The sequence below is a fragment of the Ricinus communis genome, chromosome 10 (genome assembly GCF_019578655.1).
Source record: "Ricinus communis isolate WT05 ecotype wild-type chromosome 10, ASM1957865v1, whole genome shotgun sequence".
NCBI lineage: Eukaryota > Viridiplantae > Streptophyta > Magnoliopsida > Malpighiales > Euphorbiaceae > Ricinus > Ricinus communis.
The window spans coordinates 21002983-21022124 of NC_063265.1; the positions used below are offsets into that span (position 1 = coordinate 21002983).

At 28.2% G+C, this 19142-nt stretch overlaps 2 protein-coding genes across 2 annotated transcripts; one reads left to right on the top strand and one right to left on the bottom strand.

Annotated features, from left to right (window-relative positions):
• Positions 1-9422: 9422 nt before the first annotated feature.
• Positions 9423-12912, top strand: LOC8260418 (mitochondrial fission 1 protein A). The gene is made up of 5 exons (XM_002529122.2): positions 9423-9624; positions 9717-9855; positions 11336-11457; positions 12358-12421; positions 12530-12912. The coding sequence occupies exons 1-5, from the start codon at positions 9532-9534 to the stop codon at positions 12613-12615; spliced, it is 504 nt and encodes a 167-aa protein (XP_002529168.2). The 5' UTR covers positions 9423-9531; the 3' UTR covers positions 12616-12912.
• Positions 12913-13729: 817 nt separating this feature from the next.
• On the bottom strand, positions 13730-17482 carry LOC8260417 (AUGMIN subunit 1). The gene is made up of 6 exons (XM_002529121.4): positions 17059-17482; positions 16331-16463; positions 16099-16233; positions 15836-15959; positions 14196-14333; positions 13730-14077 (listed from the first exon to the last, which is right to left on the bottom strand). The coding sequence occupies exons 1-6, from the start codon at positions 17333-17335 to the stop codon at positions 13970-13972; spliced, it is 915 nt and encodes a 304-aa protein (XP_002529167.1). The 5' UTR covers positions 17336-17482; the 3' UTR covers positions 13730-13969.
• Positions 17483-19142: the final 1660 nt, after the last annotated feature.

Genomic DNA, 19142 nt, shown 5'->3' on the forward strand with positions numbered 1-19142 from the left:
AATCTTTTTATTTTTAATATTATTTTAGGTTTTATTACATGGATTAGTTAGATTTTTAATTAAAAACATCCACTTTTTTATTATTTTAAATTTTTATTTTGTCATATGATAAAACTTAATTTTTTACATATATATATATATATATATATATATATATATATATGTATGTATTAAAATCAATAAAAATTTGCCAATGTCTATAAAAGTCATAAATGTAAATAAAAAATTTCAAAATAAAGTATGTAAAAGTCATTAATACATTCATAAACTCTATAAAAGTTATTAAAAGTCTTTAAACTCTACAAAAGTTATCACTTAAAAAAGTCTACAAATACATTTAAAAGTCTTAATTGAATACAACCCCTTAAGGTGTTTTCAATAATAATTTTAAGAGACTCCCTAAAAATTATGAAGTTTTCAATATTGACTTTAAAAACTTTAGAAAAGGCTTATAAAAAAAGACTTTAAAAAAGGCTATAAAAATTATGAGTATTCAATTACAACTTTTATAAAAATCAATATAAGTAAATTGGTATTCAAAATGTCACTGCCTTTTTAGATTTAAACTTTTATATATTTTGAATGATTTTTTATGTAGATATAAATAAATAAAAAAATTCAAGAGTTCGCTTTCACTTCCACTCAAGATTTTAATAATTTTTCTTTTGAAAATTTATCTCTCTATTTCTCAATATTCTCCTACACCTATGTTATCATTCTTCTTTACTGTATTCTCCATATTAAGAAAAATAAGAGATTGATTGAAACTCAAAAGTTTAAAATTACTCATTATAATAATATTTTCTTAAACTCATAAATATGAAAAAAATTAACCAAAAGTATGAGTCTCAAATGAAAAGTTTAGTGATTTTTGAAGGATTATTTTGAGTAAACAACCACGATATAGACTTCTAGTTGGGTAAACCAAAAAAAAAAATATCCCATAGTTTATCACTTTTATATTTTAGAGGATAAAAGTATTTTTTAATCAAAGGAGTAACATGTTATTTTATTTTCTTTTAACACTTTTAGATAGACGCGTGTTTTCTTATTTTTTATAATAAATATTAATAAGAATATATTTTTGATAAAATACTTTTAAGTAATTTAGTATTTGACTAAATAACTTATGATTATAATAAATTTTTATAACATATATATTTTAATTTTTAATGAAATTTGAAAGACTTTTTCAAAACCAAATTTTAATATATTTATTTACTGCACTAGTGATGCTTCAAGTTAATAACATGCAAAAATAGATAAAATAGATAAAAACATAAATGTATACTTAATAAAGATTTAATTATAAATTAAATCTTAAACTTTATACTTTTTAACAATGTTATCCAATTGTTTTAAAATTTTAAAATAAATATACATTTTTTTAATTTGTGATGACAATTGTTACTTTTTGATGACAATTTTTAAAATTTTAAGGTAAAAAAGATGATATAGAAAGTCGATTATGTTTACTAAAAAATGACAATTATGAATTAGCAAAAATAGTTTTTCTAGACTTAATAATATAAAGATTAAAAATTTCACATTTGTACATTCTATCATATATTTTACATCTAAATGTAACAAATTTTTTATTAGCTCACTAATTTTTATATTAGCAAGCAAAATGGACTTGATACGTTATATTTTTTATTATAAAATTTCAAAAATTATTCTCAAGAAATATTTTTAAAAATAAATTGAAAGTATAAGTACTTTAAAATAATTAAATAAATTTATTAATAAGTGTAAAATTCAAGATTTAATTAGCAATTAGGTCCTTAATAAACGCTAAAAAGAATACATGGTACTCTTTTGAAACAAAAAATATCTATGTACCTTAAGTGTAAAGTGCAAAATCACAAGGTAGTTTTTGAACTTTGCCCTAGATTTTATTATAGATATTACTTGAATAATTATTTTTAGAAAAAACTTCAGTGAACTACTGTGTGGTCTAACGTATGTTCACTTTAGGGTATGTGATTTGTTTTTTGTCATATTAGTACTCTATAAATATGATAGTTAACAAATAATGTCAAATTGCATAACATCGTTAAAAGATTCCGACGTGGCTAACCATTGTTCTTCCAACTGTCACGTCAACACTTGTTAATGTCGTTGTGCAATTTGACTGTTATTTACTAACGGTCATTACTGGCAAGATACTAAAGCGACAAAAAACAAACCGTAGACCCTAAAGTAAAAATACTTTAGATCACAAAGTAGTTTACTAAAGTTTTCTCTTGTTTTTATTAGTAAGAGATGATTGTTGTCGGTTTAGATATTCAATAAATAGATAATGCATAAAAATAACGAATATGAAATGAATTTAGTAATTTGGTGGGAGATAAATTATGATATGATTATTTTTTTTAAAAAAAAATATTGTTTTTGATAAAAATATAATATTCATACTGTGAGATAGAAAATTTAAATGAATCTGAATTTGAAATAATAATAAAATAAAGTGTGTTACTTATGTATGGGTTGCAGATAATATTATGTGAAAAAAATACTTGAAGTAAACATAGAAAAAGAAGAAGAAGATAAAAATAGAGTATAATGGTAAGTTTTATTTTTAAATGTTTCAATAGTAAAGAAATAATAGTCTATCAACATTTAATAAAAATCTATCGATGTCTATAAAAATTTTTTAAGTAAAATATGTACAAGTTATTTATAAATGTATAAACTCTATAAAAGCCATTAAAAGTTCATGTTTTAAAAAAAATTATAAATTAATTAGATACACCATTGTTAGTTATTTATTCAAATTTATTTCAAGTGTTTGCCAATGATTGTGGCATTCACGCATCAAACAACTGTTAATGTAGGATCTATAAATAACAAAACTCTAAGTTAAGATGCGAATTGTACCATAGTTGGGTCCAAGGGCCAATTCATTTAGCCTATCATTTATTTTATTCGTTTTCTTTCTTTTCTTTTTCCATTCAAATACCAATGTGGCATATAAGAATTTAGTTAGGCTTAGCAGGGGGTCGGTTCATAACCTGAACTAACTAGAATTAGACCAGTTAAAATCAGAATCAAAATGGGTTAAATTTAGAACTGAGTTAGAATAGAACCATCAAATCCTAAACCGAAATTGACAATTCTAGTTATGACTCGTAAAAAAAAAAAATTATTTATAAATTTTAACTATATAAATATACGTTTTATTTATTATCTTTTTCTAGAATTATTCATTATCTAGAACTTTTATTTCTTTACACATTTCTATATATTATTTATTATCTAGAGTTATCTTTTTCTAAATATTATTATCTTTTTCTAGAACTATTATACATATATATTTATTCATTATCTATGAATTCTTGTCACACAAATTATTTTAACACTGACTCATTTTTTACTAATATTATTTTCTATATTTAATTTCTACGTCTTACTTAAATCTTTTTAATACTTTCTTTTTACACTTTGAAACTTGCCGCAACCGTAAACCCGAATTATCTGATTCTAAAGCCGCCTAGAACCACTCAATGGGCTGTTTAGGGCCAGTTCCATAGAAAAGTAAACTACTCAAAAGTTAAGGGGAAACTACTATATATGCCTTTTTAAATTTTATTAAGAGGTAACTATTTTATATTATTTTATTTTTTATTACAATACTTACTCTTTAATATTTAATAATTATTGTCCTTTTATTTTATAATTATATATTAAAAATTTCTTTATTAGAATTTTCATTAAAAAACTATTGACAAAGTTAGGTCAAATACTATTTAGGCAAAAACATAAAGATAAATTCCTAAATTTTTAGTAAAAATGTAATTAAATTTTTAAAGTATCTCAATTACATTTCTAAAGTTTAAAAATAGAATATTTATATATTTGAAAATAATTCTATCTATTTTACCATGCAATGGGATGACATTCAATCAATTTTAGGCGCTAAAAGAAATCGCTTTAACTCTTTCCGATTCACTTTTTTCTAATATGAAGAAATATTAGCTTTGCCTCTTAGTGGGTAAAAATTATAAAATGACAATTTCTCCTTTACTTTGATAAAAAAAAATCAAAACCATCATCATTAGTTAAAAAAGGAGTTAGCTCCAGTGATATAATAATTTAAATTTAAAAATATAATTGAGCTACTTTAAAGTCCAAGAACTTAATTAGACTTTGACTAGAAATTTAAGGGTTTATTAATATCTTTTTTCAAATATTTTTTTATACATATATATGAAAGCAATGTTCTAAACATGTTTCTCTTTCTTACTTCGCGACCTGTATTGATTTTAATATATTTTTTCCAATTGTTAGAGTTTTAGTCTCTTATAGCATTTTATTTTATGAGAAAAGTATTCTCACCTACTTGATGATAACTATATTAAAATTGTATTAAGATAGTAAGGTGGTATATTAAGAAGATTCATTCATTTATTTATTTATTTTTTAGTTTTTTTGTGTCATTACCTATTTCTCTCCCTCGTCAAATCTAAGGACAAGGCTTGTGACTTCATTCTCAATTGGGCTCTGACTCTTCATCTTCTTTACAAATACAAGAAATGCATACGATTGATAGGTTGTCTTTTACTCTACTTGAATTATATTGTTACACCATTGCTATAAAATTAATCAATTAGATTCTTCCCTTTTTAAATTTCTTGATATGTCCATAGCAAGCAGTTTGAAAGATAAAAAATATTAATCATTCAATGCCTCAATTCTTGTGTAGTAACTAACACCAGTTGCTAAGGTAGTATCCAAATTCATAAATATTTCTTTCTAAATTTTATAGTTATTAATTTAAGTTAAGTCATGTTCGTACAGTCTAATATTGATAGCAATATTGCTTTTCGACTTCCTTAAAATGCAAATCTTTTTCATATTTTTTCCTCTTATTTTCAGGTTATTCTTTGAATTTGGTAGCCTTTAAATTATAGTTGAGTAAGACCCTGTAATAATTGATAACCTATTAGTGCTTCTATTTTAAGGACGTATTTATATCAAATTCAAGTACAAGCATATTATCAACTGGTGGTATTAAGTAAAGTATATTCTTCATATTCTCTATGGCTTTCTTTTCTGTTAACTATTCTCTATGACTTGTATAATTATGTCCATATCATTTTTTTTCTTTATTCTTTCTCTTTCTCAATCCCTTTTGCTACTCGCGTTGAATGCGACTTTGCACCAGATGTATGACTTTACAAATTAGAATAATCCCAAGGCATTAAAGTACTAGATGTTTCCATCGTCACAATTTGTCTACTCAACTAACCATGGGGTATTGATCTCTTTTATTCTTGAAAAATCAATTATATGATTAGGCTGAATACAAATGAGTTCATTTCTGCGGGAGAAAAGACTATTGAATTGTCAGAAAAATATACAAGAGAATATGCATAAAGTGAAAGGTTCAAACTCAGCTTTGAGGGCATGTCTACTTTGAAAACTTCCTTACATATTCATCTTTATAAGCCGTTATCATGTATTTGTATATTTTTTATTGAAAGGATTCCGTTGATGAAATCTTAAATTGAAAAAGATATCATTAAATTTTTAATTTAGCTCTTTTTATTTTAGATTTTATTAATATTTTGATATTTTATTTTATTTTCAATGCTAGAATGTGGATGAGACTAGAAATGAAATGTAGCAGTAAATCAAGAAGGCCTGCACGTTCTTTTCCTTATAGTTTATCTAATATTCAATGGTAAAATAATTAATGATAAAACTCAATTATCTAATTGAAGTATTTTGACATCTTGAACTCATACTATGAGACTTAACATATATAGTAATTCTTTTTTCTATAATTCAAAATAAACCGCATTATAGGGTTAGGATTGGAAATGTTTTAAATTAGCAATTTGAGGAACATTAAGTTGTTGGTTTCATTTTTATATTGATAAAGCCTCTTGTACCATCATAAGAGCAACAAATGGAACAATTTGGTTCTTAAATTTGTTTTAGTAGTTTATTATCGATTATTTTTTAAAATATTATGCTAGAAGATATCTTTGAGAATTATAATATTATGCTAGAAAATATCTTTGGTAAGTAAGTTTTGTTTATTAGTTAATTTCCAATGTTTTATGAATGCATAGATTATATTTTCTTTAGTTTCTTTTTTGTAATAGTTACACTGTATGTGTTGGTCTTTTTTTCTTTAATTTTATTATAATTATACTTAATTGATAACTTTCATGATTTGATTAAATGCTCTAAAGGTAAAAGTGATAACATAATCATTTTTATTTCCTATTCTATTACATGTAAATTATTTTTACTTATTTATTATTATTTCGATTTAGACATAGGATTAATTACAAAGAGATCCTATAAATAAGAAGGTAGTTTTATGGTTAGTAGATTATATTTTCTTATTATAAATTATGAAAAATTACATATTCAATTTTTAACTGAAAACTCTTTAATTTTTTAGGCTCTTGGTTGTCTATCCTTCAGTATGTTACTTAAAAATAAATATGATGGATAATCACAACTACATATGTCAAATGGAATCTTAATTAGCCTATATACAATTTGCCATAGATAGAAATAATAAAAAATCTGCTTTATACTTTATTAGAAATTATAATATTTATAGCAAGATTAGGCGCACAAGTTCAATTTTTCTATTCTTTTTAAATTGATGTCGGCATTTTTTAATTTCTAAAAGTTAAAATTAAGTTTTTAATAAAATTTCAATCATTTGATTTAAAATTAAAGATGAAGATTACAAATATAATTAATTTTTTTATTAAAAAAAGGATCTTATTTCAGTACGTATATTTATCTTTTAGTATACTTTTTTTTTGTATATCTTTCAAAATTCTAAATTCATGATTGACCATAATTTCTATAGTTAATTTTTATAAAAAAAACTCTTTCAAAACAATTCATTACATAGTGAGAATAGTAGCATTTTTATGATTAAAATAATTGATAGCTTTATAATGTTAGTCTCAATAACATAAAAAGTATCTCCAATTTTAGGCAAGAAGCATTCACCTATAGATTAGAGTAAAAAATGCTATGAAAAAATCATATGGTTCCGCATTATTTTATTTACATTGATGATCAACTTAATATAAAGTCATTAAAGATTGTAAATAGCATACCTCATTACTGAAAAATCTTGGAGATTATTAATTGTGATATTAACAAGACTTTTGAAACTTAATTTTTGAGAACTTATAACATTATTAAAGTGAATATTAGATTATTGTGGTGATAGAGTGATCAACTAAAAAATTAAGATAATAAACACTAAGCAATTCAATAAAAAATATCACTAAATAGAGAAAAATGTCATTGGCAAAAATAAAAATACTCTTGCAATTTTAACTAACTATATACTTTATTAGAAGCATTAAAATGTGATAAAAATGTATATATTTTTTTATTTATATTTTAGTCATATTTAACTGTCAAGTTTATTTTACAAGTAAATACTTATGATCACTTTATTAGAAGTATTATCATAAGAGTGCATATAGTGCCAATTTGTGCAAATTTGTAAGGAAATAACATATGAGAATTGGATTAGAAATAGAATAAAGATTTCAAAATATTAATATCGTAGTTTTTCTTTAAGATCTTTTAATTCTATAAAATAATAAGTATTATTTATTTTAATTTTAAATATTATTTAATTCAAAAGTTAGAGTAGTTCCACCTATAAGATGAGCACATATCTAGTTTACTATTTGGTATTTGGTGTAATACATAAGCTTTTCTTTACTTTTTTGTAATACACAAAAATTTCTTTGAATTTTGGAAACATGTAGTCAAATAAGTAAAGTGACAAAAAATATATAATTTATTTTTAAATATTTATCAAAATATCTAAGAATGTATTGATAATATGGTAAAGTCTCTTTTAGCTTAATCAAAGTCTCGAGTTCGAATATTGAGTATGTAGCTGCATTAAAACTCTTAAGTGAATACTTACCACTTGTAAGGATCCTGCCCGACACTTTCTATAAAATTCTTGAGGGAGTACTTTGTCACTTGTAAGAGTTCTACCTGACACATTCTATCAAATTTTATAAAACTCAACTCTTGAGAGAGTGTGCTTTGTCACTTATAAGGGTCCTACCCGACACTCTATATAAATCTTCTGAAAAAATGTTTTTGCCACTTATAAGGATTCCACTGAACACACGCTCTACGCTTTAAATTAACTTTATATATATATATATATATATATATATATATATATATATATATATATATATATATATATATATATATATATCACAGTTTTTTTGTCAAAATTACAATTCTAACATTAAACAAAAAACAACTTTTATATAGATAATGATAGGAGACTTCTTTTTAGGGTAGATAGGGTAATATTTTCTTGATTAAAAATATTTATGTATTTTAATAATTTAAATTCATATTAGACAAATTTAAGATATTAAAATATAAATTTTTTAAAGTAATTAGAGTAAATAAAAAATATCAATTAATTATTTAATATAATAACTAAAATATAAGGACGAGTGTTTTATTGCAGCAGAAAGTAAGTAGTATGAATTTTTTATTGCTGCAGGAACTAAGTGGTATTACTTAAATTATTTAATAAAAATTTTAAGAGGAAAAATTTTATTTTAAGATTATAAATCAAAATGATGAGAAAAATAATAATTTTTAAATATTAACAACTAATTAATTTAATATAAAAATATCATATTTTATGAAATTTAACTTTTTTTGCTTTTTAACTTTTGCAAATGACGAGAAGAAATAAAAAGCGATTTTTGAATTTGAGGAAATTTAAGGAAATTTTAATTTTTATTAGTTTTTTATTTGTTTATCCTTTTAAGGAAATACTTGAAATAATTAAAAGTGAGATAAGTTTTATAAGAAAAATAATAGTTTTAAAATATTAAAAGTTAACTAATAATGATATAAAAAATGTCATCTTTTATTAAATTTAAATTTTTCTTGCTTTTTAATTTTGCGTACGATGAGAGAAAATAAAAAATAATTTTTAAATTTGAGAAAATTTTAAAATTTTTATTAATTTTTTATTTCTTATCCTTTTAAAGAAGCATCCGAAACAATCAAAAGTGACATAAGTTTCATAAGAAAAAAAAATATAAATATTAAAAATTAACTAATAATAATATAAAAAATGCCATTTTTTGCACAAGAGGAGAGAAAATAAAGTCTTAAATTTAAAAAAATTTAAAAAATTTCTATTTTTATTAGTTTTTTATTTTTTTATTTTTTGAAGGAAACAATCAGAAACGAAATAAATTTTATGAGAAAAATAATATTTTTAAATAGTAAAAATTAGCTTATTAAAAGATGTCATCTTTTATTATTTTTCAATTTTCAATCACGATGAGAATAAAGATTAATTTTAAAACTCAGAGAATTTTTAAAAAAAATTAATTTTTATTAATTTCTGACTTTCTTGTCTTTTTAACAAATCCTCGAAACAATAAGAACAGAGATAAGTTTCTCTCACTTCCTTCCAAACGAATAAAGGGCAAAAGAAAAGAAAATTGCAAATTAAGGTAAAAAAGAAAAGCAAATCAAATGGAAGCAAAGATCAGCAAGTTCTTCGATTCGGTCGGCTCATTTTTCACCGGCGGGGATCAGATCCCATGGTGCGACCACGACATCATATTGGTATCGTCGTCGTCATCATCATCATCATCTTGTACTTGGATTATTTTTACAATTTTAACAAGTAATTAATGAAAACAGTGTCGTTTTTGAAGGGGTGTGAGAGAGAAGTTGCAGAAGCAGCAAAAGGAGAGTCAGAGGAATTGAAAAATGAGAGTATAATGAGGTTATCATGGGCTCTTGTTCACTCTAAACGACCTGAAGATGTGCAGCGTGGAATTGCTATGCTTGAAGGTATCAATTTTTTTTCTGTTATAAATCGCTTAGAATTTTTTTTAAAATTTTTTTGCTTGTGAGTTTAAATAGTTTTGTTCTCAGTTTAGCCTCATTTGTTATGTCAGTTTTTTTTTTTTTAGTTTCATGTGTATCATTATGTAGCTTTATGGTGTTGGCTGGTTTTATTGATGTCTCAGCTATAAATTTTGTGTTCCTGTAGTAAAGATTTCACTGTTCCACGACATAACAGTATCTTAATCCAACTTCTGTTTTAGAGAAAACCTACATGAAAAGAGTCTTACTTAGTCTTCATGCATTTGCTAGCCATAAGTAATTGAATTTGATTTCAAATTATTTAAAAATGTGTGCCAAGCAAGAAGGTGAACTCGTAAAAACATTTGAGATCAATATGCAGTTAGCAATCATGCACCAGAGTTAGATTTAGAGATACCGTGATATTCTCCTTCACATCCACTAGAAAGTTGCCATCATCCACATCCAAAATATGAAAATATTATACCTCTATAACCACCCTCCATCACTACCCACCTTTGGGTACTACCCTTTTTTACCACCACAAGCCAAGAACTTTAGACGCCTAAGAACCCTGTCTCTATCCTTAACCCCATTCTATTTTAAAGGTGAAAATCCCATCTTTTAACAAGGCAGCACCCACACAAAGGGGGGAAAGTCATATCACAAGGTTTCTTTTTCAACAGTTTCCTCATTGTTTTAAGTTTTTTGATGTTTTCAAAAATTCTTCACCTGGGCCACACTGCCGTTGCCATGTCAATTGAATTGTTTTCAACTGTTGGGTAAAATCATGTGCTGCTGATTCCTCCTTTCAGTGCTAATATGTATTGACTGGTCATTGTTCTGTGTAAATCACTGTCCTATTTTGTTTTAAGAGTGTTGGAAGACTGCTTACCTTATGTTTATTTAGACAAACATTCTTGTTGATCACTTTTAATGCTGACAAAATGGCTTCTCAGCCTCTGCAAGGCTGATCCTCTCTCAGCACTATTAATGGTGTACAGAAATTTAAATGTGTGCACAATTCCTAAATTTCTTTTACACTGTATAAGCCATACTTCCATCTTACAGTTTTGCAGACGTGGTGGTTTCTACACAAATGTGGAATAGATTTGGTTTTTAAGCCATAAACAATTGCAAGGCAGGACACTGAGTGCAAGGGGAGAAAAAGGAAGAGAGAGAGAGGAGAGGAGAGGAGAGGAGTTAGAATGAAGGGTGGTTGAAGCAACTTTAGATCTTTTGTAAGTGAGAAATTATGGTGCTAGGCATGAAGCTAAAGCGACCGTAGATCTTTTATAATTGAGAAACTATCCTGCATGTCAAAAGAACCTTTTGTTTTTCTCCAACTATTTAATTGAATGTCCTTCTGATTATCTCGTTCTCAAGACGGGTTTAGTCTTTCACGCTATAGCTTTGTCTATTAACATGAATATTCTCTCTCAGTCTAACACGTCATTCTTTGCAGCATCATTAGGCAATAGTAGCTCCCCTTTGCAACAGCGGGAGAAGGTATATCTTCTAGCTGTTGGATATTACAGAAGTGGTGATTATTCAAGGAGCCGACAGCTTGTGGAGCAATGTTTGGCGGTCTCTCTCTCTCTCTCTCTCTATATATATATATATATATAAATGCAATAAAATTTTGGACGTGTCCGTGCTGGATTTCTTCCTCCTGCCTGCTGGATATTCATTTTAGAACTTACAATTCACAGTAAACCATTGTTTCAAAGTTTAGATGTCATTCTCTGATGTTCATTATTTAAATTTGGCTAAATTTATCAAAGAGTGTTGGATAAGATTGTCTGTTTGGCCTGTTCATGTTCTCCTGCTTTGGGGGCTTTAAAAAGATTGTCCTGATCCTGGTTGATATTGTTTGAGTTGTTAATTGTAGTTTCATTTCTTAGAGGTTTGTATACATGTCTTACTTAGCATTAAAGAATGCTTTATCCTCCGTGTTATGCTCATTGTATTCTTACATTTCCTTGTATCAAGAATATTCTTGAATTTAGATTGATCGAACTTACTCCCTCTCTTTACTTACTAGTTTATTTTTGCTTGATGTTTGTATGCATGTGTTGCTTGCTTTTTGAGGATACTGGATCCCTTATGTTGTAATTTCATGCTCTTCTTTTTTTAAGAAAATTTATTTAACTAAAAAAAAAACAATATTAGTGAATTATAGGTTGTACTTTGTCTTCTTGCTAATTTTAACAGTGCAATTATTTGTAGTGCATGGAAAATGCTGCTGTTATTAGTTCAAGTCATGACGTGATCGCTAATCTCTTCTATCCATCTTATGTATGGTTGATTATATTTAATAATATGTAACAATGGGCTTCCATCCTATTTGACCTTAAAATTCTTATCAATGATTAAATTTGCCTGCTTTTACATCTCTGTTTGTGCATGGGTGCCAGTGTATTTTACATGGCCATGAGGTGAATTGGTTTTTGGTTTGGTTCTTTACTGAAGGTTGTGCTGATGTAGGTTGCACCTGATTGGAGGCAGGCTCTGGTCCTCAAGAAGACAATTGAAGATCGCATTGCTAAAGGTTCAGCTAGTAGCACAGTTGAACTTTTCTTGTTCTTGTCATAGTATAAGGCTGAATAAGTTTTTCTTTTTTCTTTTTCCCTGATAAAATTGCATTTGTTGAATGCAGATGGTGTTATTGGAATAGGCATTACTGCTACCGCCGTGGGACTCATAGCTGGTGGAATTGCTGCAGCAATTGCACGCAAGAAATGATATTTTCCGAGCATAAGAACATGCTTTCTATACAATGCTGCTGCTTTTATTGTTTCCAGCTCTTTTTTGGGTGATTTTGTGAAATATGGCACTTCGTAATAGCTTCGTAGAATTTTCTATAACAATGGCCTTCAATATTTCAATGGATTTCATCTATCGTCCAGGTTACAGGGAACTGTCATTCCACGTTGTGGATTATATACTCAGGTTCAATCTAGGGCTAGGTATTATTTTTTTTCTCTTTACCTGTCTTGCCAATAAATAAATAAATAAAGTTTTCTTACTGTATACTTTCTAGATGCCTTCTTTTTTGACAAAATTTATGAACTTCATCAGCTATTTAACCACCATCTTTAGCAAGTTGGTGTTTTTGCAGGCATAGATATTGGATCTCATGTTAATCCTTATTATATATTCCATCCATTCCACTCTTTTTAAGATCAAATAAATTTCAATTTTCTGTCATTTTTGTATATCCAATACTATATGATTTTTTTTCTTTTCTATTTTATCGTTGTGTTAACTTTATTTATATCCTTGAGTTATCTGTGTTTTATAGTAATAAGTAATAAATTTTGAATATACAAATGTAATTTAGTTCAATATAGCTATTTTTTTATAATAAGTATATTAAGTGTTTTTTTTTTTTAATTTATATGAAATACTAAAAAAATGTCAATTACTCTATGAACAAGGGAGTATTAATTATGATAGCGTTTGAAGGCACCCTCAAGATATGTTTTTGTGTGTTGGTATACATTACAATCCGTCTTTGCTTAATAGATTCAAAACACCCAGGTTGATTCATAAAATTGCCACTAATGCAAAACAAAACAAAACAAAAAAGGATTGAAATTCTTTAGGGAACACAATAATAGGTTATGTTTGCAATAGATATCACTAATTTAAAATCGAACGAGTGACTTTTAATGTTTGAAGTCGAACTATTGACCTAAAATGTTCAGTTGTAATATAAAAGGATTTTAATCAAATTAAAAAGGGCTAAAAAGATGTTACTAATGTTCATTGCATGAAATTGTTAGGCTGGCTATGGTTCTAGAGGGTGAAATCCCGAAACAGTCACGACAGCGTTTGAACTTGGGGAAACTTGTAATAGGAGAAGAACGATATTGCACAAAACATTACCAATACGTATATTACAACTGTGCCAAAATTATACATATGCTGTATCCTAAAAACTACACTAATCAGATGCTGCTATTGACCCAATAAAACTGATAGCAAACCAAGAGATTAAAAGACAAAAAAAAAAAAAAAGATATCATAGATCCAACGATATCAGACAGTAAGCAACAGAAGAAAGAATAGGAACACAAAATTACATTTCCATGTATTAATCTGAAGTGGCAAGGGCCGAGTGCAATACATCTTCCAGATACTTCTCTGCAGCAGCATACTGTCTTTTCTTGTCCTCTATTGCTAAAGCAGCTAAAGCTTTATCCTGTAATAGAAAAGACAAACAGAGGAAACTTTTTAGAATTTACCACCAATTTTCTGGGCACTGACAGAAAAAACTTGCATGAAATTATAACAATTCTGTGATTAAAATGCAGTATTACCGGTGGCAAGTCCTGGTAACTCCTTAAGGTATCCATGATGGGCTTGGTTTTCTTCTCCAACTCCTTTCTGTGCTCAGACATTTCAACCAACACTCCATGGCTAATCTCTGGTGTGTAGCCCACACGATTAAGAAGAGCCTGCCAGGTGACCAATTCATTGTAAACCAATACACATGATAACATCCAAGCATAAAAGCAAGCAGATAAAAAATGAACTCTAATGATCAATCAAACAATTATCCTGAATTAAGCACCTTTTAATCAATTATCAGGAATTCACATATAAATTTTACTTGGATTCTTTCTGTCTGAGGAAATAATTCAAGTAATCCAAGATTTTAGTTGCCTTATATAAGCTACTAAGAGTTTAAGAGCCCAACATCAATTCTTTCTAATAGTTATCATAATATTTAGTGTTGGGCTTCTTGATGCAATGATGAGAATTGGCAACTCAGAATAGATGCAACAAAGATTAAACCATTGCGATCCAATATGGATGCCATATATGGCATCTTAAGAAGAAACTCTTTTTGCCTGTGAAATATAGGAGGAAGACAAGTCGAACAAGAGCATAAAGGAAATTTTTAAAAAAATTATTGAACTCTAGGGAAAGAAAGAAGTCTAGAAATAATATGATTTCTTACATTTGTACATAAACATGTAACACATCACAAACATGAAGCAAGATTGTGTGAACACACAAAGACTGATAAAGTTCCTTCAGAGCAGTTAATTTAATTTGCTTCATGACTCGCAAGCTATACAAAGCCACAAATTGTAACATAGATTTATAAGAAGTCATATAGAAACTGTCATTCAAAGATAAGAAAAGATGTCAACTATCAAAATGAGATTGAATTGCAGTGTAGCTCTTTGCACAAAACCACTTCTAATCCAAATATTCAAATGGCCATAAGCTTCCTCTCCTCCAATCCAACCTCCAAAATCAAAACCCTTCCCAGATTTCTAAAAGCCAATAGAACGTATATACTTTTATCAAACTGCAATCTGCTCCCAGCTTTAACATGCTTCTAAAAAGAGAAAACACAGACCTAGTGCTAGCTATTTCAAAAATACAACAGCTCATGGATTACAATCCATATAAATTAGAGCACCACAAACCAGCTTCAACTTAAAAAGGCTCAAAGTCTCAAACTCGTTTCATTGTCACAAGCCGCACAGAAAAGCTATCTATATGACTCCAAATGGTAATAAGAAATTTACTAACTACCATAACCTGATCACCTGGAGCTCAGCTAAGATGAGCTGGAGCACAAACAACTGAAATGGGAATGAGTGGTTTTCTATTTTGAGAAGAGAAAAAAGAAATAAAAACAAAAACCAATAAAACTGATGCAGTTTCCCAAACAGAAAGCATACACTAAGTTCCACCATATTGCTTGTAATTTTATATCAAAAATTGTCAATCATTCAACTGAGACGAGGTGATGAACAGAAAAATTAAAGCTAAAGTTATAAACTATCATACAGATGCTACCAATTTAATGCTAATGCAGAACCTTTACGTAATCTTTTTAGATACTTAACGAACTTACTGAGATTGGAAATAGTAGTTTTGACCCTATAATTAGTTTTCTAACTTTTAGTTATCCTGCCAGTAAAAATAAAAAATGGGATACCTTGTAGTTGGAATACTGTTGCAGATACTGTCGTTCCTTTGATGCCATAACTGCCAAATTCGTCTTCCAATTTTCCATTTGAGCTTCACAAGGAGCTACATCATCCTCAAGTTGTGCAAGAGTTCTACCAACGCAAATCCAGAAAACAAGAGTTAAGAAGATGAGCTTTCCTTCATGAAATCCCAGTTTTTCTAATATAGCAGATAGTTTTGGGGATCTGAGAAATCAAAATATGTTTGGAATTAGTTAAATGAGGAATTCACCTTTTCAAATAGGTAAGCCTTGCAATAGCCTTTCGAGTGTAATCAAGAAGTATTTTGGAATCCTTCTGTGCTTTAGCCCTCTTTTCCTCTACTCCAGTCTTTCTTAAAGAAATATCCCCCATTGCTACAAGAAAACTGAAACAAATTTCGATGCTGTAAACCACAAACATTCAAGAAGACAGAACTACTAATAGATGGTAAGATGACTGCCCATTATGGTTCTCATACCCACCTACTTAGCTCAGTATCTCTTATATTCAACAAGTTTGCCACATTTGCAAGAACTTGAGCAGATCCAACTACATTCGAAGGCAAACTCTCTTGCGCTAGTCCTACATTCTCCAATATCTCTCTAATCCTTGCAGCTGTATCCATCAAATTCAACCACAAAAAAGCTTTCAATAAGACCAGTAATTAAGAATCTCTGGTAGAATTTCGTTTAGCAGCACTAATCTGTGCGGATCACTACAATTCCCAAGAGATGAAAAATAGTATCATAAATACCAACAGAAAATCACACTCATGCCATAATCGGAATTACAGTTCATAAAGTGCAAAGAAAAAAAAATAAAAAACCAAATAACAAAACAACAACATCAATCTCTACGGATCACCACAATTCCCAAAAAGAAATCGTAAACCAAATAACAAAATGAATTTTTTCACAAAAAATTTGATATTGAAAACATACCCATGCCTCAATTGAGAATTTATGATTCATGCCCAGAAACATGTCTATTCTTACAATCGGAATAAGAAAATAAATCCAATCAAACGCAAACAACAAAAAAGAAAAGAAAAGAAATCATAACCCATCAGCAAAATCTAAAAAAACTCGAAATTCCAATCACACCCATGTTCATACATTTGATAAGAAGGAGCAGAAACAGATCTATGAATAGAACTATGGACAATAAGAGAATAAATGCAAAAAAAAAAAAAAAAGAAGAAAAAAGGTACCTTGGGCGCGATACTCAGTAGCTTTCTGGCGAAAATCATTAGCAAGAATATTAGCAGCATTTGTTTTTGATTGGGAGAGAGTGGCTAGATTATACAAATGAGAAATGCTGCGTTGGGTGTACTCAAATTCAGGAACATCTTTCCCTGCAGCCTCAAATTGAGAGGTGAGCCACGCCTTTACTTCTGATATTCTTGAGGCATCGCTGCCTCCGCTGCTACTGCTATTACTACTACTGGTCTTTTGTTCATTATCAACTTTAGAGATTATATCACTCATTTCTGATATGCTTTGTTGTAACTGGATCTTCTCGCACCTGGGCGGATCAATTCTTTCGCCGTTCAAATTCACGGGCCGCGCTTCGACGATGAAAGACAAAATATTTCATACGGCAAAACGGCAGAGTTTTTGTTCTAGTTATTTTTCTTTTATGATAGTTGTTATTAATCAATAAACAAAAAACAAATATAATTCAAATTGTATTTTATCCATTGGATAAGGGGAAAAGGTGCAATTTTGCCCTTCACGTTTATAGCTAGGACCACATTTGGTATTTTAATGTTCTAATTTTTCTCTTCCTAAACTAGTGTATAACCTTAAAAGTCTTGTTTAATGTAATGTCTTATTTATTAGAAATATAATATGTCGTATTTATTAAAAATATAATATGTCTTATAGGCATTTATTTTATCATAAATTTATATGGATCCAAAGAATAATAGTTTTTTTTTAAATTAGGCTTAATTATAAAAAAATACACAAATTTTAGTTTTTTTCAATCTAATAATATTTTTTTAATTGTAGCAATATCATGCACCACTTTTAATATTTTTATATTTCGATATGCTAAACAGGATCCCAACGAAACTAATCCTATTTGGCAATCGAAGCTATGGTGACTTAAACATCTAGGATCCATATATAGTCTTCATATGCAGCCTTGACATACCTCATCTCTATATGCTGTCATTTATGTACTGTTGCTTTGCACTGGTGTACATCTTCAAAACACATGCCAAGAACAAGTATTTATGATCATTCTTTGGATCATAAACCACCTTTTTTCTTTCAATTTTGCATTCTTTCAACTCAACCTCATCACTACAAATAGAGTTTACATCACCCTCAGATTCCTCATACTCACTTACAAAACCAGAATCTTCACCAACATCATTTTCTACCCTATTACCAATACTAGCAGTTGTTTTTCTAAACTACAAACCAATGTTGTTGTGTAGTCTATCAACAACCTCATCAGCTGATACATAGTTCTTGTACTTTGCTCTATTATGTCTTGCTTAAATATTTTCTTCATCATCTAAAAGTTCATTATCCTCAAGGCCATCATCAGTGTTGCTCTTATAAATTGGTTGATAGTTAGAATCTTCCTCCTTACTAACATCCACACACAAATTCTGTATATGCACTTCATGTTCAACATTTACAATCACACTCATTTTTGACTCAGGTCCATCTAAGTTAATCTCATCCACTTCATTATTTTTATTCATAATACTCACTATAGATCCCTTGGTGTTCCCAACACCTAAGACTTCATTACCCTTACAAGTGCTAGGTGATGATTCCACATGTAGTCTATAACCTCATCACTAGTATATTGCATCATTTTCATTAATTGTGTATTATCCAGAATGGTCATCAAACCATCATTTAAGCTTAAACCAAGAACTTTGTAGCTCAACTTAGCCCCAGAGAATTCTAGTTTTTCAATTTCATCCTCTAGGTCTAGAAATCCTATCTTATCTAGATCTATACTGTGTTTAGGTTTAATGTCTCCTTCTATATAAACTATATTATCTGCAACTGAAGCAAATCGGCCACCGCGATTGATGTACACAGAAAAAAGTGCTCATTCTGTTAAATGCAATAAAACTAGTCATAATGTGTATAGAAACTCTAGTTAACAACATAAACAAATATATTTTCATAATCTTTCATGGACCACCAACTATATAAAAGAATGTTTAACATAGAACCCTCCGAAGTTAGTTTTTTAACTAGAAATCCTAATTAAAAGTTGAATTAATCAGTATCCTAAATTCAAAATTTATTTATGTCCAACCCA